This window comes from Vipera berus (genome assembly GCF_964194415.1).
Source record: "Vipera berus genome assembly, chromosome: 3".
In the NCBI taxonomy this organism is placed as follows: Eukaryota; Metazoa; Chordata; class Lepidosauria; order Squamata; family Viperidae; genus Vipera; species Vipera berus.
In genome coordinates this window covers 111,835,887-111,858,384 of record NC_138204.1, presented here as the reverse complement: position 1 = coordinate 111,858,384, position 22,498 = coordinate 111,835,887, and the positions used below count along the sequence as shown (strand labels likewise).

General features: G+C 43.0%; 1 protein-coding gene across 1 annotated transcript in view; it reads left to right on the top strand.

Annotated features, from left to right (window-relative positions):
- The window catches only part of RASAL2 (RAS protein activator like 2), a 228,774-nt gene that overhangs the window by 201,050 nt on the left and 5,226 nt on the right, over window positions 1–22,498 (top strand). Inside the window, exons 11-17 of the mRNA XM_081324971.1 lie at window positions 182–418; window positions 1,553–1,754; window positions 3,141–3,313; window positions 7,692–8,523; window positions 17,666–17,800; window positions 20,065–20,267; window positions 20,759–20,846. Coding sequence (XP_081181097.1) covers window positions 182–418; window positions 1,553–1,754; window positions 3,141–3,313; window positions 7,692–8,523; window positions 17,666–17,800; window positions 20,065–20,267; window positions 20,759–20,846 — 1,870 coding nt within the window. The remainder of the gene's footprint in view (window positions 1–181; window positions 419–1,552; window positions 1,755–3,140; window positions 3,314–7,691; window positions 8,524–17,665; window positions 17,801–20,064; window positions 20,268–20,758; window positions 20,847–22,498) is intronic.

Below are 22,498 nucleotides of genomic sequence, written 5' to 3'. Positions count from 1 at the left end.
CCTCGTGATAGTGGTTATTAGTATTTATTGATAATTCTATCCTAGGTTTTTTTTCAAGTATAGACAAGAAATACCCTTATCAGTGTGTTGATAAATATAAAATATCGGAATTTCATAGCAAGAGAAGCAACTTCACTTGTTTATCCCAATGAGAATTTGCCAAATATTGTTATTTTTTCAGTGTCTTTCCTCGGGAGCTGAAGGAGGTATTTGCATCATGGAAGCAGCAGTGCCTCAAACGGGGCAGGCAGGATATCAGTGAACGCCTGATCAGTGCCTCACTTTTCCTCCGATTCCTTTGCCCAGCCATCATGTCTCCAAGCCTCTTCAACCTCATGCAGGAATACCCTGATGATAGTACCTCTCGTGCACTCACACTAATTGCAAAGGTTATCCAAAACTTAGCAAATTTTACAAGGTAAGTGATTTTTCATTATTTGTAATGATCACTAGGGGATTTGCTGTTATTCTATCATTGTGACATATGTTATTTCATAGGAATGATTTGGCTGTTTTGCCTTATCTCTGTTCGTAGTATATGGAGACTTGTATATGTGCTGAAATTCCATGTTCAGAAATGTACATTTGAAAGTTACATTTCCCTGTTTCAGATCAAAAAGCGATAAAAATGTTATAAATAGAAGTTCCCACTTAAATAGTAGAATGTAGGATAGTGGAGCAGAGAAGGCTTGGATCCCATCAGCCCAACTATTTTCTCTGGAAGAATGGTAGATGTGTTGCATCCCAGGCCAGTGTTTAGGGAAGAGGAAGCAACCTGTTCTTATTAGCCCCAGATACTGGTTAGCTTTCATTTGTGACATTCATAATCCTACTACATCACTTTCTCCAATTAGAAGCAAGCCGCATATATATTTATTTGCTACTGTGTGTTAGTGATATTGCAGAAGTAACTGCAGTATGACCCACCATCTGGATGCAACTAACACAGCCTCCATGGGTACTGAGGGAAGATCTTTTTACTCCAAAGATTTATAAACAAATATTTTCCTCAAGACAGCAGTGAAAGATGACATACTAAATTCATTCTTTTGTCCTTACTGTTGTCTACTACCTTTTTACTGCCTCCATCTGATACAGTTTTTAATTTCAAGACTGTGATTTGACATCATGTGTAATTTGGATTTCACTTGCTACTATTACAGATTGGGGCCAAAGAAGATAATTAAGATAATGGTATTATTAACAGATGGACTCACGTGTGGCTTTTCATTTTCAATTCTACTTCTCAACAAATAAACTTTGTGAAGCCAAGAAACCTCTAAGGATATTGGGGGGGGGGCAAAGAAGGGGAATACATGCCAGGTGCAACGACTGCTTTCTCACACTACCTTTGTCCCTCTATAATGACTATCTGTAACATTATTTGACTAGGTATTACATGTAGAAATTGCCACTCAGTCACAGAAATATTGTTTTGTGTCTGGGAATATCTGAAGCAACATTATAGGATCACCATTTCCCTTGGAAACTTCCTGCCAAACTGCTGACCTTGTTTCTCCCCTCCCTCTGTTTTCCTCTCTCCCCAATTCAGATTTGGAAACAAAGAAGAATATATTACCTTTATGAATGCTTTTCTAGAGCATGAATGGGCAAATATGAAATCCTTCTTGGCAGAAATTTCTAATGAGGACACCATTTCTAATAAGCCAGGATTTGGAGGATACATAGATCTGGGAAAGGAGTTTGCTGTCTTGCATTCATTGCTGTGGGAAGTTGTCTGGGAACTGGACAAGGTAAATTAGTTTAAAGGTTGGGAAAGGGCTGGCTAGGCACAACTTTTCCACAAACTGTAGCTGGATAATGATTAAAGTTAACTTTAATTTTTTTTAAAAAAAGAAGAAGTAAGGGGTTATAACATCATCCATTTCTTAAAAAGAGTGTAGACCTAGCATTGGGAACAGTAGACAGTAGTGAAATTTAATTGGCGCTGAACTTTCATCACTTTGGGCTTGGGTTAAGTTGCATTTTTTTAAAATCCTAAATTCTAAAGCAAATGAAAGCATTTCCCCATCATATCCATCATTTAAATTGCTTTAGAACAATTTTGTTTTGAAGAAAATTATGTTTGATTATCTTCTCCTAAAATAAAAGCCATACTCCAATAGTTTGGAGAGAACCAGTTTGATGTAGTGGTTAAGGCACCAGGCTAGAAACTCGGAAATAGTGAGTTCTAGTCTTAATCTAGTCTAGTCTAGTCTAGTCTAGTCCTGCCTTAGACACAAAGCCAACAGGATGGCCTTGGGCCAAACACGTTCTCTCATCCCTAGGAAGAAGGCAGTGGCAAATCACTTCAGAAATCTTACTAAGAAAATTGCAGGATGTAGTCCAGGCAGTCACCAAGAGTCAACTGTATACATAACAGACATTCCTATATGGTGCTGCTTTCCTTTCTTGAGAATCATCAGTGGTGACCAGGCAAGGAGTTACTATCATCTGTGGAGGGATCACTTGAGGTCCAATCCAGGAAGTTATGGAGTACTTTTTGTCCAGTAGAGTTGTGATTATAAACAAATTATATGATTAATGTTCATTCCTGTTAGTAGTTATAAGTCAAAATACGATTTAAATACCTTTGTATATGTCTTTGCACTTCCTTGTGGTTTCTTTCAGTGCTCTTGCCAAATTGCTGGTCTCAGACTATAGGAGCATGCGTTTAATTGACCACAATCTCTCTCCCACAGACGAATGTTTGCTTCCAACAAAAATCCCTTTTTAGTTTTCTGGATTACACTTTAATTTAGTAGTGATTTTAGTATTACTCCATCCCACCCTGTGCCCTCTACCCTGGGCTTTGATTGCAGTTTGCTTTGCAGGAAATGCATTAGGTTTATGAGCATTAACTTCGTATTTTGGAGGCTCAATTTTTAATTTCTATTTCCATTTCTTTCCTCAATGTCTGCTGCACCCTCTTTCATCACCACTATCCATTGGGTCATCGTGGTCCTGCTGCTCCATAACAATGCATTGTTTTTTTCACACCCACATATAAATGCCCATCTTGTTTTCTTACATCTTTCACTCATCCATCCACATTCATCATTGTTTAATTTTTTTAAAAAAACCTGAAATGAGTGCTACATTGCTTATTGATGAATCAGGGTGAAAATTGCTTCCTACAGGCCACAGTAGAAAAATTGGGTCCTTTGCCAGACATTCTTGCTGACATCACAAGGGATACAACACACTCTCTGCCCATCCAGCAACAGCTGAGACGTTATCCAGATCATAATTCAAGCCCCAATGTCAGTCTCTCTTCTGGGCTGCAAAAAATATTTGAAGACCCATCTGACAGGTATGCATTGTCTGGCTATTGTTCACATTATGTGAAAGAAAAGAGAGATGCATAATTTTGTTCAGCTTGATAGGAAAAATAAGAAGTAAAATTTAGAGTACCGTATTTTCCGGCGTATAAGATGACTTTTTAACCCATGAAAATCTTCTCAAAAGTTGGGGGGTCGTCTTATATGCCCAGTCGTCTTATACGCCGGAAAATAGTACATAAATCAATTGAGCGCCCCCGTTCTTGCAAAGCAACTTCAAGCCTCCTTAGTCCAGTCCCCCCTCCAACGTGACTCTCCCTTCCCACCCCCAAGAGCCTCTAAGCCCCTTCCCCTCCCCCTTGCAAACGCCAGACCCCGGGAGCGGCAGGAAGCCCCTCCCCCTCATCCAAGTGGCATCTGAGCATAAGCAGAGCGCGCCCTGCTACCCGCTATCTCTCCCGGCAGTCTGGACAGCGGTACTTGGCGGCCTGGCGCCCCTCTCACCCGCAGACCAAGCAGCGGCCCTCGCTAGCTGGCCTCGGCATGGCCGCCCCAAGCCCGGCTCTCCAGCGCATCTTCCAGGCCCGCCTGGCCGACCGCCTCCTGGGCGGGGCTTGGCTCTAGACGCGGCGGCTGCTCCATCTGCAAATGTACTCTCAAAGCCGGATTGCGCTCGGAGTTCCCGCGGTGGTTGCGGCTTCTGGCGTGCCATTTGCAGAGTCTGGCCTGGAAGAGCGCGTCATGTGAATGCAGCTCTTGCGTTTATTCCAAAGGGTGGGTGGAAGAAAAAGCCCCTTTGGGCTTCAAAAGGGCGGCTTTGCACCATCTGCATCAGACGGGGCTGAATCGGGCTTGTGTCAGACACTTGGCAACTGGCATGTAAGTATTTTCCAGCGTATAAGACGAAAAATCTTGAAAATCTTCTCAAAAGTCGGGGGTCGTCTTATACGCCCAGTCGTCTTATACGCCGGAAATTACGGTAATGCCCTAATTACAAGAGTGGGGCTTTGCTGAAAACAATCAGTTACTTATGATAGTGCTTTATTCTCCTAATTGGTTATTGCTTTATTCAGCCCAGTATTTTTAATCCTACATGTGCTTCTCCAAGTCACAAGCTTTATCCAGATTTGCTACCTGAGATCCTTTGGCAATAATAGGATTGAGTTCTTCTACCGTATGTACAAACACATACTCGTATCAATGTGAACTACAGCCTATCCTTTAAACTCAGAAACTGCATAAGAGAAAGTGTGTCTTTCTGTGTAAAGAGGAATAACGTTCCAAATATGCTACCTATGACCTACAGTCTGAAGATGAACAGTCCAAAATTACACTGCCACAATTTAAGAGTTCCTGCAAACTGCCAATAAGTTTTAGTCACAGTTTAATTAATTAAACAAACACTGTTTAATCAGATATTGTACTGATAATATAATAAGAGGAGCACTAGAAAGCAGTTAACTTGTATGCAGAGATGGTGGTCTGCTGACAGGTAAAGATTTTATTTTCTTGTATTAAAAGTATTTAACATGATATAATAGATAAGAATATTCTTGCTATTTCATCACAGTGCTCCTTAAAAACAAAAGTAGGCTGATTATATCTTCTTTCATGGATCAGACTTCATACTATTATGCTTACTTTATTGGAGTTCTTATTTCACATCAAAGATGCTGCCTCATTTTCTTTAGATTTTTGTTAATACATGAATATTTATTGCCATGACAAATAAGACCTCCCAGTTCACCATAAAAAGGACACATTATGACAAGTTTGGGTTTTTATCTTTATGTCAGGAGTCCCCAACCTCTGAGCCACCTCTGGGCCATGAGTCATTCAGAAGCGGACACATGCACATCCCCACTTACGTGAACAGCAGCCAAATGTGTTTGTGTGCGCTCCATTTGTGCAAGTGGTGAGTGTGCGTGCCTTCCGCTCACACAAATGGAGCTGCGTGCACACATGCTTGCCCGCTGCTTGTGTGGAACCATCCCCTCTCTTCCCCCCACCAACCTACAATTGAGTAATGCAGGCATGGTGGGCAGACAGAACTTCTTTTGAATACCGTATATACTTGAGTATAAGCCGACTCGAGTATAAGCCGAGACCCCCATTTTCACCCCCAAAAACTGGAAAAAGTTCGTGACTCGAGTATAAGCCGATCCGCCGTTCTGCAAGCCTCCGCCGCCAGCAGAGGCTCGATCCGCCATTTTGCAAGCCTGAATACACAGGAATACCCTGTGTGGCCGCGGCTCTCGGGGAAGCCCTGGCTGTCCGCTTCCTCGCTCTACGCTGCCATTCGGGGCCCGCGCGTTCCCCGGGCAAATCGCGGCGCCCAGCAGGCGAGGAAACACGCCCGCTCCAGTCGCCCCCCCTTCCCTCAGGAGACGTGAAGCAAGTGACCGCCCGGAGCTTACCGAGGACTTGCGCGCGGCCGAGGCTTCGGTGCTTCCAGGAGCGCGCGCACCTCTCCCAAGCCGCCGCCGTCCGGAGACCTGCCGAAGTTTGGGGAGATTTGGGGAGGTGCGCGCGCACCTCCCCAAACCTCGGCAGGTCTCCGGATCTCCGTGCCTTGCCTGCCTGCTTCTTTCCGCTGCGGAAAGAAGCAGGCAGGCAGGTCACGGAGATCCGGAGACCTGCTGACGTTTGGGGAGGTTTGGGCACCTCCCCAAACCTCCCCAAACGTCGGCAGGTCTCCGGATCTCCGTGCCTTGCCTGCCTGCTTCTTTCCGCTGCGGAAAGAAGCAGGCAGGCAAGGCACGGAGATCCGGAGACCTGCCGACGTTTGGGGAGGTTTGGGCACCTCCCCAAACCTCCCCAAACGTCGGCAGGTCTCCGGATCTCCGTGCCTTGCCTGCCTGCTTCTTTCCGCAGCGGAAAGAAGCAGCCTGCTTTGTTCAGGCTGCTTCGTTCCGCAGCAGAAAGAAGCAGGCAGGCTGCTTCGTTCCGCAGCGGAAAGAAGCAGGCAGGCTGCTTCTTTCCGCTGCGGAAAGAAGGCTGCTTCTTTCCGCAGTGGAAAGAAGCAGCCTGCTTCGTTCAGGCTGCTTCGTTCCGCAGCGGAAAGAAGCAGGCACGCTGCTTCGTTCCGCAGCGGAAAGAAGCAGGCAGGCTGCTTCTTTCTGCTGCGGAAAGAAGGCTGCTTCTTTCCGCAGCGGAAAGAAGCAGCCTGCTTCGTTCAGGCTGCTTCGTTCCGCAGCGGAAAGAAGCAGGCAGGCTGCTTCTTTCCGCAGCGGAAAGAAGCAGCCTGCTTCGTTCAGGCTGCTTCGTTCCGCAGCGGAAAGAAGCAGGCAGGCTGCTTCGTTCCGCTGCGGAAAGAAGGCTGCTTCTTTCCGCAGTGGAAAGAAGCAGCCTGCTTCGTTCAGGCTGCTTCGTTCCGCAGCGGAAAGAAGCAGGCAGGCTGCTTCGTTCAGGCTGCTTCGTTCCGCAGCGGAAAGAAGCAGGCAGGCTGCTTCTTTCCGCTGCGGAAAGAAGGCTGCTTCTTTCCGCAGCGGAAAGAAGCAGCCTGCTTCGTTCAGGCTGCTTCGTTCCGCAGCGGAAAGAAGCAGGCACGCTGCTTCGTTCCGCAGCGGAAAGAAGCAGGCAGGCTGCTTCTTTCCGCAGCGGAAAGAAGCAGGCAGGCTGCTTCGTTCCGCAGCGGAAAGAAGCAGGCAGGCAGGGCGCGGAGGTCCGGAGACCTGCCGACGTTTGGGGAGGTTTGCGCGCGCACCTCCCCAAACTTCGTCAGGTCTCCGGACGGCGGTGGCTTGGGAGAGGTGCGCGCGATCCCGGAAGCACCAAAGCCTCGGCCGCGCACAAGTCCTCGGTAAGTTTTTTTTGTTGACTGGAGTATAAGCCGAAGTGGAATTTTTCAGCCCAAAAAGTGGGCTGAAAAATTCGGCTTATACTCAACTATATACGGTAATTACGGTTTTATCTTTTATGTGCTTTATGCTTTTATTCGTACAAAAAAGATATACATCTGAAAGGAGTAATTTCTCCCCATTACAGCCTTTTTACTTTATGCTTATGGATGGAGCAATGAATGGAAATACAAAACAAAAATAAGATCAGTGGAATATAGTTTTTATGATTCACCTGCAGCAACTGGAAAGACTGATGCAGGCTAAAATTATTAAAATTAGAATACTAAAACAAATGCATAGATTAGGCATTGCATTAAATGTTCATTTTCAGAACAATATTGCTCACTTAAGCAACCACCAACTTACCTCTTTCAACAATCATTGCTTCTGAATGGGAACCGAGATGACTTTTGGTTCCATTCTCATACATAAATGACACCACTGCCCACCTAGGCTATTCCACTTGGGTATGTGGAACCCGAGAAATTGTTTAAGCCAAAATATGTGTGTGTGCATGCAAATAAGCAGATATAATGTTATGACCGTGATTGTTTGGATTCTTTCTCAGTGAGCTCAAGTCGAAGTCTGCCCCTCCAGCAGATGAAGAGTATTTCAAAGGCAAATTGCTCTTGATGCAGCAGACGTCATCCCGGAGTGTGACGTATTCTGATCAAGGGGATGAGACCAATCTGCCCAATGTCCGAAGCATATCGCTGATGAATCTTCAGGATCCCAATGTTACACAGTGTGAATCTGGATCCATGATGCACGAGGCCCCAGTACGTTTATCTGGCAGTCAGATTTCAGTCGTCCAGGTGGCAAGTATCAAGCAGCTCCACAGAACCCCACAGACTGCCCCCCAAGTCAGGAGACCTCTTCACTCAGCGTTAAACCAGCCAGGCATTCTTCAGGCTCTTTTTTTCCAGAATCCAGTTTATCATCTCAATAATTCTCCTCAGCCAATGCCTAAAGTGTCCATGGAATCAAGCTTGGATAACCTGAGTGTCACCAGTTCCCGAAGCCAGAATAGTGAAGACCTTAAACTTAGTGTACCCAGCAATAGCAGCATGGAGGATTATGCCAAACGCAGCACCCAGAATGAAGATTTTTCTGGGCAGGGCACCATGCTGGACAAACAAGCTTTGCCAGCTCGTCAGAGTTACACTGTGCAGGTCCAAATCCACAAAACAGACCAAGGAGGGCCCAGTGCAATGATCAGGTCACCCCACTCTCTTCCCCACAGTGCCTCTCTTCGAAGCACAGGCAGCATGTCTGTAGCATCTGCCACAATGGCAATGGAACCTCTTCAGGAGGGAAATCAGTCCCGGCAGCAGTCTTCCTCCTCCCGAGAGAGCCCAGTTCCCAAAGTGCGAGCCATTCAGCGGCAGCAAACACAACAGGTAAGATAATCTGCTTTTAGACTGGACTGCCACCTGTCAAGAGATGGTATAGGGTCTCTTGTTTGGGCAGGGGGTTGGACTGGATGACCTATAAGATCCCTTCCAACTCAGTTATTCTGACTTTATTCTAGAAAAAAAATCTAAATAGGAGACTACTGTTTCTTTCTTTAGGATACATATTTTGTGAGACATATGATCTGCGATATTTTTGTGGTATGTTGGGTAGAGAAATAGGAAATAGCAACTGGCTCCTTTGGGATCATGAACAAGAGAGTTTGTGATGTAGACAGACTTCTTCATACGTGGTGCCATTAGCCATGGTTTTGCTACCCACAGTAGAATCTTTCCCATTTCTGTATTTTAGTCCTTCCATGAAATGGCAGACAACCTTTCATAATCATAAAGTACTTTTTTCATAGCCTTGGTATTTGTGGCACTAATATTGGGATGGTGCCCAGAAAGTGACAAAGACCATTTGTAGTTTGGTATGCCTCTTCAGCCTCCACATTCTCTGTCCCTTGGACAGCAGCTGTTCAGTGGCACGTGAATGGAGTTGTGTCTCCAGCAACAAGCAAAATAATCCTACTACCTGATTCTTGGGCTTGATATTTGGCACATTTTCAAAAAGGATTGAAGCATACGATATTTGGTGTACCTGTTTTATTTACACTTGTGTATATGCATATATGTGCTTATATAAGAGAGGAAAAAATACGTTTACTAACTGGAAATACAGCATATAAAAGAATATAAGAGAATAGAGAAATGTTTTTGATATGATAAAACACAGGCTTCAGAAATAGAGAAAGGAGGAAATGATATCTATTTACTAGTTTACCAGCATAATTACTGATTATGACATATATAATGTTCTTTGAATGATCAAATAGTCATTTTTAACAATTAAAATGGTTTCTTTTGATCCTCTCAGCCTTTCTAGGCAGTCATTTCTAATGCTAAGAAAAAATAATTTTGAATGATGGAAAATAATGTTGGTTTGTATTTTATTTACATTCATTCATTCATTCATCATCTTTATATTAAAGTGTGACTCTGGGTGGCATTAACTACAAAAGGTTAATAATGTAAAAACCAATCAATAGTTTAAAGTATTTATTACAGGTAGTCCTCGACTTATAACCACATTTCAGCCCCGAATTTTAATTGTAACTTGTTGGGTCATAAATTATGTAACTGAACCTGATTTTACACCTGGTTTTAGAACTGTTGGTAAATGAGTCACTAGTGTTGTTAAATGAATTGTGTGGTCATTAAATGAAACGTGGTTTTAAGTCCGAATCCAGCTTATCTACTGTGCACGAAACATCAAAAAGTCACAAAATGTGATAATGTGACCATGGATTGCAGCAATCAGTTATAAATATGAGCCAATTGCTAAGTACTTAAAATGTGATCACTTGACCACGGGGAGGGTGCAGTAGTTATAACTTCAAGGACTATTCATAAGTCAAGGACTACCTGTACAATTTTTAAAAGGCTAGGAGAGAACAACAGATATTAACAATAATGGAGCCACCTCAACAACAGTTCCCTGGGGTGCAGTTCCCTTGGGGCCCCCAAGCCTGATGACATAGCCAAGTCTGGAGGGATTTGTGAAAAATGAACAGAAGTTCAGTTGAAGCCTGTTGTTCCCCATCCTGACCCTCATAGCCTCCAGGTCCCACAGTAAGACATCAAAGCATTGTTGTTTAAAATTATAAATTATCTTTTTCTTATTTTCTTCTTGTGATAACACAGAAGCATAAGCATCTGACAGTGGTTTGTTAATAGAACTGTGGTTTAATATACAATATGAAACAACAATAATACAAGATAGTCAGTTATATTCAAACAGTTGAAGTGAGCAAGCAGGTTCCAACTGCTATTCTTCTCCGACAGTCTCTTAAAGGGATACTACCCCCAAATACTCTGCAGACTCATTCTCTATATATCACTTCAGTCAGTCAGCTACTAAATCATAATTACCTTGACAAGCATCACTTAATTCACCAGGGGCAGAGATGTATAATGGGTATCATAAGCATATTGATGACACTTCCAACCCATGGTAATAGATGAGCTCACCCAGCAGCTTCATATAGAGATTGAATCGGCGAGGAGAAAGCACCAAACACTGCGGCATCCCAGATCTCCTCTCCCCAGTCCCTACTGACTGGTATTGATCCTGGAGAAGGAGACAAACCAGCACAATACAAAGCTGCCCACCCCAAACCCCAGAGCAGCTCAGAAGGTTTATTATGGTGGATGGCATTGAAGGCAACTTAGAGGTCAAGCAGAGCAAGGATGGTTGCACAACCCCCATCCCATATCCTCCAGAGATGCAACCAATGCTGTTTCTGTCCCTTATCAGGCCTGAATCCTGCCTGATTATATAACTGGTTATTGGTAAGTCACTGGGTACCATAGGCTGATTTTGGCCAAGAAATTGGCCGTGAAAACCGCACTGATGAATTTTGCATAACATACCATGAAAATCCAGGCACTCATCTTCTGATCCACAAATCTCCTAGAAACAGCTTACATGTGTGCATAGAAGTATGTGTGCCACTATGCTTACATAGTCCTTGTTGGTTAAAAAGGCGTTTTCATATGATTACCCTCCAGGGAGAAGCATTTGTGCCTTCAGGGTATATTCCTGGAAATGCCAGCAAATAAACAAACTCTTACTTGGAGAAAGTAGAGACTTGTGCAGCTGAGTTCTTGGTTCCTGGGTGGAAAGAAGCAAAATAGCTTCTAGCTATGATTGATACCTTTGTGTGACCCCATGTAAATCCAGAGGAACTCTCCTTTTGCAATTTAACCACTCGTCTGATTGATGGGCTGCCTTTTATTTCCTTATTGAAACTGCAGTAGTCTTGCTTCAAACAGCTGTGGTGGTGTTTGTGATGTTATTAGATCCTTTGGCATCCCTTGATGCTGCTCCTATGCCTCGAGCCAGTGCAGTTGTTCTCTCTGTCAAAGCCTTGGGCTTCTGAGGGTGTCAATTTTTCCTACCCTGACTCCAGTGGGTTGAATCTACTTGTTCATTCCATTCTTGCAAAAACTCTTTGGTATGTTGTAAGCACAAGAGATATTTCCGTGAATACTGGCACATATTTTTAAATTACAATTAAAATTTCTAATTAGAATTAGAAAAATGGAAACAATATATTTCTGTAGGTGAATATATGAATGTATGACTTTCCATCAAACTTCAATGTTGTCCTTGATTCCTTTGCATTTGCTTAATTTTTCACTTTGAAAGATGTGATTAAAATATCTTTCATTGTCTCATATAAAAATGTATATTCATGAGCAAAATATGAGTAAAGATAAATAAATACTGTAGTCAGAGATCACAGTGCCTTTGTAGAAGTGTATAAAGGTAGCCCCTTTATGGATTACTGCCTTGTCCTGGCGAAGGGGCTTGCGTAATTCAATGAACGTATGAGCTATGCCGTGCAGGGCCACCCAAGACGGACAGGTCATAGCAGAGAATTCTGACAAAACGTGATCCACTGGAAAAGGAAATGGCAACCCACTCCAGTATCTTTGCCATGAAAACCCTATGGACAGTACCAAAAGGCAAAACGATATCGTGCTGGAAGATGAGCCCCTCAGGTCAGAAGGTGTCCAATATGCTACTGGGGAAGAGCAGAGGGCTAGTACTAGTAGCGCCAGAAAGAGTGAAGCGACTGGGCTAAAGCCGAAAGGACGCTCAGCTGTGGATGCATCTGGTGGTGAAAGGAAAGTCCAATGCTGTAAAGATTTATTCTCTATAAGAACCTGGAATGTAAGATCCGTGAATCAAGGCAAGCTGGACATAGTCAAACAAGAGATGACAAGACTGAACATCGACATCTTAGGAATCAGCGAACTAAAATGGACAGGAATGGGTGAATTTAATTCAGATGACCATAAGGTATACTACTGCGGGCAAGAATCCATCAGAAGAAATTGAGCAGCCTTCATAGTCAATAAAAGAGTAGGAAAAGCAATACTGGGATACAATCCCCAAAATGACAGAATGATCTCAGTGCAAATCCAAGGCACACATTCAATATCACAGTAGTCCAAGTCTATGCCCCAACCACTGTTGCTGAAGAGGATGAAATTGACTGGTTCTATGAAGCCCTACAGCACCTTATAGAATTAACACCAAAAAAAGATGTTCTTATCATCATGGGGGATTGGAATGCTAAAGTAGGAAGCCAAAAGATAACCGGAATAACAGGCAAGTTTGGCCTTGGAGTACAAAATGAAGCAGGGCACAGGCTAATAGAATTTTGTGAAGAGAATAAATCATATCCCTGATGATTACACAGTAGAGTTGACAAATAGATTTAAGGAATTAGATCTGATAGACAAGAGCGCCTGAAGAATTATGGATGGAGGTTCGCAACATTGTACAAGAATAGCAACTAAAACCATCCCAAAGAAAAGAAATGCAAGAAAGCAAAATGGCTGTCTCGAGGAAACTTTGCAAATGGCTGAGGAAAGAAGGGAAGCGAAAGGTAAGAGAGAAAGAGAAAGATACACCCAATTGAATGCAGAATTCCAGAGAATAGCTAGAAGAGATATGAATGCCTTCTTAAATGAACAGTGCAAAGAAATAGAAGAAAACAATAGAATAGGGAGGACCAGAGATCTCTTCAAGAAAATTGGAGAGATGAAGGGAACGTTTCATGCAAAAATGGGCATGATAAAGGACCAAAATGGCAGGGACCTAACAGAGGCAGAAGAGATTAAGAAGAGGTGACAAAGCTACACAGAAGATCTATACAAGAATGAGCTTAACGTCCCAGATAACCACGATTGGGTGGTCACTGACCCTGAGCCAGACATCCTAGAATGCAAACTGAAATGGGCTGTAGGAAATCTGAGCAACAACAAAGCTAGTGGAGGTGACAGTATTCCAGCTGAGCTGTTCAAAATCTTAAAAGATGATGCAGTAAAAGTGCTACACTCAATTTGCCAGCAAATTTGGAAAACTCAACAGTGGCCACAGGATTGGAAAAGGGTCAGTTTACATTCCAATTCCAAAGAAAGGCAATGCCAAAGAATGTTCAAACTATCGCACCATTGCTCTCATTTCACATGCTAGTAAAGTTATGCTTAAAATCTTACAAGCTAGACTCCAGCAGTATGTGGATCGAGAACTACCATAAGTACAGCCAGGGTTTCAAAGAGGCAGAGGAACCAGAGATCAAATTGCCAACTTATGCTGGATCATGGAAAAAGCTAGGGAGTTCCAGAAAAACATCTACTTATGCTTCATTGACTATGCTAAAGCCTTTGATTGTGTGGATCACAACAAATTGTGGCAGGTTCTTAAAGCGATGGGAGTACCAGACCATCTTATTTCTCTCTTGAGAAACCTATATGTGGCTCAAGAAGCAACAGGGGGAACTGGACACAGAACCGCTGATTGGTTCAAAATTGGGAAAGGAGTCCGGCAAGGCTGTATATACTGTTGCCCTGCCTATTTAACTTATATGCAGAGCACATCATGAGAAAGGCAAGGTCAAAAGTTGGAATTAAGATTGCTGAGAGAATTATCAACAACCTAAGATATGCAGATGATACTACTCTAATGGCTGAAAGTGAAGAGGAACTAAAGAGTCTCTTGATGTGAGTGAAGAAGGAAAGTGCAAAAGTGGGCTTGAAACTCAACATTAAGAAAACCAAGATCATGGCATCCAGTCCTCTCAATTCCTGGCAAATACAGTAGATGGGGAAGAAATGGAGGTAGTGACAGATTTTATTTTTCTGGGCTCCAAGATCACCGCAGATGGGGACTGCAGCCAAGAAATTAAGACACTTGCTCCTGGGGAGGAAATGATAAAAAGCACAGACATCACCCTGCCAACAAAAGTGCATATAGTCAAGACTGTGGTTTTCCCAGTTGCAATGTATGGCTGTGAAAGTTGGACCATAAGGAAGGCTGAGCGCCAAGGAATTGAGGCCTTTGAACTATGGTGCTGGAGAAGTCTCCTGCGAGTCCCTTGGACTGCAAGGCGTTCAAACCGGTCAGTCCTAGAGATCAACCCTGACTGCTCTTTAGAAGGCCAGATCCTGAAGTTTAAACTCAAATACTTTGGCCACCTAATGAGAAGGAAGGACTCACTGGAGAAGAGCCTAATGCTGAGAAAGATTGAGGGCAAGAGAAGAAGGGGACGACAGAGAATGAGGTGGCTGGATGGAATCACTAAAGCAGTAGGCCTGAGCTTAAATGGACTCCAGAAGATGGTAGAGGACAGGAAGGTGTGGAGGAACATTGTCCATGGGGTTGCGATGGTTCGGACACGACTTCGCAACTAACAACATAAAAGTAGCATGTGTTCAATATCTGTACCACATACGTTCCTATTTCTAACATCAAAAATAATAATACAACTCGTGCCACATAAGACAACAGATGTAACAGTTGCTGATAAGAAAGATAAAACTGTCTGGATGATGAACATTGCACCTGGAGACAGCAGAATAGCAGAAAAAGAACTGGAGAAAATCTCAAAATACAAACACTACCAAATAGAATAACTATGGCAAAAGAAAGCAACAATAGTATCAATAGGCAGCTTTGGTGCAATCCAAAACAGTCCTAAAACACTTGAACACCATTGACTTTGACAAACTTATCATCAGTCAATTGCAACAGGCAGCTTTACTTGTAACAGCTTCTATCCTGCGACAGTACCTTTAGCACCATCAAACAAGATCTGCCTTATCCCAGGTCCTTGGGAAGAACTCAATAGGTTAATAGTGTCAAATTGCAGTCTAACTATCTGGCTGACTGTGCATCCAACAACAATAATAAATATTCAAAACTATCCTAGGGATTGAAGGGTAAATTAATCAAGGGATGATACATAAACAATAGACTATGGTCTATTTTTCCCCAGTGCAGATTGAATCCTTAGAATTTGTTTTTGAAAGTCATCTTGGAAAAGGAAAAAGGACGTTTCAGATTTGGCTGAATCCCAAATCAATTCTATGGTTCTGGAGCAAAATAGGATAACCTTCAATCTGACTATAGCTGAGTCTGAATATTGTTGATACTTTACAGGCTGAAAAGCAGGACATCTGCAAAATGTATTGATCCATATAAATTTTTCCATGCATGGAATATGGCAACGTATTTGTTGTGATTCCTCGCCAGCCAGTGGATCTGGCAGCTGAGTCTGAGGAATCAGATGAGGAGGAGGGGCCTGGAGTGACATTAAAGTCAGAGGAAGGCTCGGAGGAGCTCCAAGACTTACAGTTGGACAAGGAGTCTATCCTCTCTACTCGTGCTCAGGCTGAGACACAGCTCTGCTGGGAGCCTTAGTTGGACAGTGATGAAGAACAGTTGGGACAAATCCCAGATGCATGAATGCACAGGAAAGAGAAGCAAGTAGGACAGAGGAATGCAATGGGACGGCCCCAAAGGCAAAGAAGAAAGCATTAGGAAGCCACGCCTTGGCTGAATTATAAAAGGGAAGGTGTGGGAGGTGCTGGCTGCCGAAGGCAACCGTTCGTGTTGAGGGTCAAGTTTCTGTGGACTGTATTTTTTTTTTTTGGACATTGACTCAAGTCTGTGAGAATAAAAGGGGTTGGTTTTTCTTATGGTTCCTGCCTGTTTCTTGGAAGAGGACTTTCTCCTTGTGAGCATAACAAGGACTCACGTAGGCTGGGACAGAACAGTATTCATGAGAGCAAGATTGTCTATATCCTATATTGTTTTTATTATGAATAGAAATAGCCAGATTTGCAGAAGTGCAGCAAATGGTTCCCCTTATAATCTCATATTCCTTGAAACAGTTCCAGTATTTAAAAATGGCCTTCCTAAGTGATCCATATGGATCACTTAGTATCAGCTGTTCTCTTTCCTATATATACCAAGGAAGCTGATACTGCATATTTTCTGTTTTTTCTGCAGGAGATAAGAACAGTCACTGGTTGTACTCACTTTTATGTAGGGTTCCAATGAATAACATACCATCAGTGGTGATGCTGTCTAGGAGCTGCGTTCTTCTGTGTACATCTCATCCAACTATAACTGTCTTTCCTTGCTTCTTCTACAGTGGTCCTATTGCAGAGGACCAGTACTTGCCTAAAGCAAAGAGCTCTACTTTGTCCACCAAAGAGAGCTTGGCTATCACTGTCAAACTTAAAGCAACTTTCGAACTGTAGTGAAGCTACAATTCCTTATTCCTTTCAGTACTTGTGGACATCTTAAGTATGACCACATAAAGAAATCGTATTTATACAGCTTTCTCTCTCTTCATGTTCAAATATTCTAAAACTTTCTTCTTCTAAGATGCTGAAGTTGCTATAAATTGATAGACATGTGTATTTCAACAACTGAAGAATATTCTTAAGAGGCAGCTACATCCAAGTTAGTGAAATTGGTTCAAGGCAGAGTGGATATATGGAACAGAGACTGCCAAACCCTTCCACTGTGGCCTGGCCAGGTGCAGCCCATGTGAAATTCTAAGCTTGTAATAAAACTTAGATGTCAGCGCTGACTTATCAAAGTAGTTGCAAGCAACCTGGAACAAATATAAAGATATTAGAAAACCAATTCTGGAATTTAAATGCATTTGAGATTCATATCACTTGTCAGTACCCCCCCCCCCCCAGTTTAAATTTATAGGAAACACTGCAAATTTAAAAAATATAAATATGGAGGCCAGTATTTAGATAGTTTAATTCTTTTTAAAAGTGGCAAGTTATTAAGCCTTTAAGAAGATAGAAATAAGTTTATTTTAATAGTGTATCTAACACCCACATATAGAACATTTTTATTACTTTCTTTTGAATCACAGCAAAGTCATTCCACTCCAAAGGGACTTCTTGGGATACCTATTTTGTATCCAAAATGAGCAATCATTTTCCTGAAAGAAAAGAGAAATTTTAACAGTTAACTAGTGTTCTTACATATGTATGTCCATAGAAATAATTAAAAACCCTTTGCACTTTTCTTACCGATTTTCTAGGAAATGTGATTGATGCTCCCCATATATATTTTCACTTTCAAGTTACCAGAAGGGGTTGATATAACATGGAGAAATTGCTCCCAAGCAATGGTCAAAGTAAGTTTCGGCACCAGGTTGTCTTCTGGACAGTGAACAAGAAGGCTCTTTTGTTCTACCTGCAGGTGCAGTCACCTGTAGATTCTGCCACCATGTCACCTGTGGAAAGGACAGCTGCTTGGGTCTTAAACAATGGACAGTATGAACAAGTGGAGGAAGAGGCAGAGCAAAATCCAGATGAAGCCAATCATACAGAAAAGGTAACAGTTATCTAGGTTCTACCTTCTAGTCACATCTACAAGAAGTCACTGGAAAATATAACGCGCAGAGATCATCAGTATAAAGTTGCACAGCTCTTTTGTTCGATTATCAAAACATTTGGCTATTGCTGTTTTTCCTTTGTCAGGGCTTGGAAGCTAGGTCACATAATTGGGAGCTAGAAGTTGTGTTCAGATAAATCAGGAATCTTTAAGATGGCTATTTTCAAAACCATTGAGTTGATTTTCCTATTCTTTGGGATTCAGTTTCCTTTTTAAAATGTTTGTATTCAGAGAGTTATTTTTAATTCAAGCTCTTGTAACAGCAGAATACTTTGTAGCTGCTTCTCTTGCTTTTTTCTGCTGGACCCCTTCATGGATACTCAGGGTACTAGAAAACTAATCCATGTTGTCACATCCTTCAAGATTTCCTGATCTTTTGTCCTTGGAAGTCAACTTAGAAGCTCCAGCTAAGAAAAGAGGCTGCACAGTCTAGTGACAATGAATGAGGCTGTCCAAACACGTTTCTTCATATTGGCCATGGTTCAGTGCTTTCACATGCTAATGAAGTCCTTCACAACTAGAGTCCAACATGCTTAGGGGAAGCTGGTAGTACTCCTGTATCAATATAGCAGCTGTTTGCAATACCAGTTCCATATATGAAAATAGTTACATGCTTCTAGAATGAAATTATTTTTAAATTATTTATTTATTTATTTGTTTATTTTAAGGGACGCGGTGGCTCAGTGGGTTAGGACGCTGAGCTTGTCGATCGGAAGGTCGGCAGTTTGGCGGGTCGAATCCCGAGTGCCGTGTAACAGAGTGAGCGCCTGCTACTCGTCCCAGCTTCTGCCAACCTAGCAGTTCGAAAGCACGTAAAAATGCAAGTAGAAAAATAGGGACCACTACGGTGGGAAGGTAACAGTGTTCCGTGCGCCTTTGGCGTCTAGTCATGCCGGCCACATGACCACGGAGACGTCCTCGGACAAGCGCTGGCTCTTCGGCTTTGAAACGGAGATGAGCACCGGCCCCTAGAGTCGGAAACGACTAGCACGCATGTGCGGGGGAACCTTTACCTTTACCTTTACCTTGTTTATTTTATTTATTTTTGGGACTTATATGCCACCCTATCTCCCAAAGGACTCAGGGCGGCTAACAACAATAAAAGCAACAATACAAAAGTTAAGAGAAATTAAATAAACAGCCCCAAAATAAATTAACTAAACAATTAAAAATTAAAACATTTTAAAAACCCGTCGTCAGTCCAGGTCAGCCTGATGAAAAAGGAAAGTTTTGAGGTCGCGGCGAAATGACCGGAGATCCGGGGCCATCCGGAGCTCAAGGGGGAGTTGGTTCCACAGGGCTGGTGCTCCCACAGAGAAGGCCCTCCCCCTGGGGGTCGCCAGCCGACATTGTCTAGCCGACGGCACCCTGAGGAGGCCCTTTCTGTGTGAGCGCACTGGGCGATGGGAAGTCGTTCCCGGCAGCAGACGGTCCTGCAAATATCCCGGGCCTAGGCCATGTAGGGCTTTAAAGGTAAGTACCAGCACCTTAAATCTCACCCGGAAGACAACCGGTAACCAATGCAGCTCACGCAGGAGGGGTGTAATATGGGAGTATCGGGATGCTCCCATCACTACCCGCGCGGCCGCATTCTGCACCAGCTGGAGCCTCCAGGTGGTCTTCAAGGGCAGCCTCATGTAGAGAGCATTGCAGTAATCTATCCTGGAGGTAACGAGTGCATGAGTAACCGTACGTAGGGCATCTCGGTCCAGATAGGGGCGCAACTGGAGCACCAGGCGAACCTGGGCAAATGCCCCCCTGGCCACGACTCCAATATGATTTTCAAAACTGAGTTGTGAGTCCAGGAGGACGCCTAAATTGCATGCCCTATCAACGGGAGGTAACACCTCTCCTCCCATAACCAAAGATGGAATCTCTTGGACAAGTTGAGATGCCGGTACGTAAAGCCACTCAGTCTTGGCCGGGTTGAGCTGGAGCCTTTTCTTCCCCATCCAAATCCATACCGCTTCCAGGCAACGGGATATCACATCGAGGGCACATTTAGGGCTTTCTGTTGTTTCTTTCTCACGTTACTGGCTTCAAATGTTTGTTTTTGTTGATGCTTCTAATTTAGGAAGAAATGAAAGAATTCAAACCTTCTAGTAATGACTTTTTATTATTTCTCTTATGCTGCCTTGAGCCCTGGAAACTGGCTTAGGAATTACTAAATAATGAAAACTTACCTTCCTTCCTCCCATCTTCAGTATCAGCAAGAGATTGTCAAGCTCAAGGATCGCCTGAAGGCATCAAGTCGTCGGTTGGAGGAGTATGAGCAGCGTCTCCTAGTGCAGGAACAACAAATGCAGAAACTCATCTTAGAGCACAGATCAATGATGGAAGACAGCAAGGAGCGGCTGCGAAAGCAGCAGGAGGAGAAGGATAGCCAGATGAAGAGCATCATCAGCAGGTTAGGGAGGGAGAAGGTGAAGGGAGAAAGTTCTCTCTACTTCTGACAGTGGCATCCTTTGTAAAATGTGACCGTTGCTTGCTAAATGGAAATCTTTACCTTGCATAGGTTGCTCATAGTCCAAATTCATACTGTTATTTGATGTTGTTAGACTGCATTATGTGAATAGGCAACCTGAGTTCAAAGCTATATAGTTTATATTCAGTTTCACTGCGATGCAATTTAGGCCAAGCAATTTTAGACATACAAACTGAATTCTGGAAACTGAAATCCTAATTCATGGAGATGATGATATTTGGGCTGGTGTAGGCATCCCGATTTCCTTGTAGCACCTACTCAAAACAATTTGGAGTTTATTCATTAAAATGTTTGTTCACGGAATAAAACAGCAGATGACAATCTTTTCATCTTTAGCATCTTCACTAAGCCAATGTTTTGTCTTGTTTTCCTTTGTGATGCTCCAGATATCCAAATTCTTGCCTTTCTTTTAGATTAATGGCTGTGGAAGAGGAACTAAAGAAAGACCATGCAGAAATGCAAGCGACCATTGATGCTAAGCAGAAAATAATTGAGGCACAGGTAAAGACCAATGTTTTTACTTACCTATATAGTTACTACTCATTTGCCATTCCTTATCTTTTCATTGTTCCTTATTCTGAAATTAAGGCTCCGAGTCATGTTTTCAGAGGCAGCATCTTTGTGGTTCAAGAGGAAAGAGAAAAGGGATAACTTTCTCTTAGCCCAGAACATAATGGATCAAAGTGTCTATCATCCAGATATTCAAAGCTTCATGTGCTCAAAGCCATGGTTACAAAATTCTGTCTAATACACAATGTTTTGAATTATAGCTTTTAGTTGTACTTTGTTCTGTACCAGCCTGCTACCGGCCTTGCAGAAAAGGCAACCCCTTTACAGACGGCAAAAGGCTGGAATACGTCTGCCAAATTTATTACACAAACAAAACATGAAACAAGATACCGGAGCTTTGAAATACTATCGGAGCGGTTGCTTTCAGCAAACCAGCCCTCCCCCAAACATTCCCTTTATAAAGAGTTCAGGGCGTGGCCTCTCTTTGCCTCCTTCCGAGAAGTCCCACAGCCTTCCTCTGCTTGCTCCTACTTGACTGCCTCCTGCGTCGGGCGTCCTTGAACAGGGCCAGCTGTGGGTCATCTTCATCCACACTGTCAGGCTCACACAGCTGGGTCTCCACCAGGTAGGAGGGGCCTGGCTGGGGCCTCTGCGGAGCCTCAAAGCCATCATCAGCAAGTTCTTCAACACCCTCCTCCTCCCCCTCATCTGAGTCATCCGACCCAACTGCCGAACCCACAGGCTGACCCTGAATCACAACATACTAATTGTAAAATAAAACAGGACGAAATAGGACTTAAAACACAAAATAATTTTAATCTCTTCTTTATGCTACCCTTATGAGACCTGTACATGAAAAAATATCCTTTGCCTAAAGAATCATCTTGTACTTTAACACTGATCAATGTTAGGGTCAGCATTAGCCACATTTTCCTAAATATACCAAGATGAAAGAGCTAGAAAATGCTCTAAGCTGCTTTTGTAAATTTTCCATGGCTTTGTTATTACTGTTCCTTCAAGTCAGTGTTGACTCCTGGAGACTACCTGAACAACTCCCTGCAGTTTTCTTGGCAAGATTTCAGAAGTAGTTTGCCATTGCCTGCTTCTTAGGGATGAGAGTGACTGTCCCATCACCCAGCTACAGTGGGACTAGAACTCATAGACTCCCAGTTTCTAGCCTGATGCCTTAATTACCATACCAAACTGTCTCACTCCATGGCATTCCATCCATTTAAACTTTGGTTGTAACTCCTGTTTATAAGTAAGTGTTTGCTTAGTGTCCTGTGATGAATGTAAATGTTCTCCTGGTGAATTATTCAGAAGCAGGGTTTTTTCACTTTTAGCCCAATTTTATCAAGAGAAGAAATATTTTCTGAAGATTTTGTTTGAAAAGCTGATTTTAAGTATAGAATAATGCCACAAGATTTACCATATGGACTTCTGGAGATAATAAATGAATAAAGATAGTGGCTAAATGGAAAGCAAATTTCCCCAGCTCACTGAATTGATAGAAACACAATTTCTGTTCTTTAGTTATTTATGAATGATGTTTGGGGAACGTATCGGGCCGGCAATGGGGTGGGCGCGGCCTCTGGATGACACATCCGGCCTGCGGGCCAGCAGTTTGATGCACCTGTTCTATA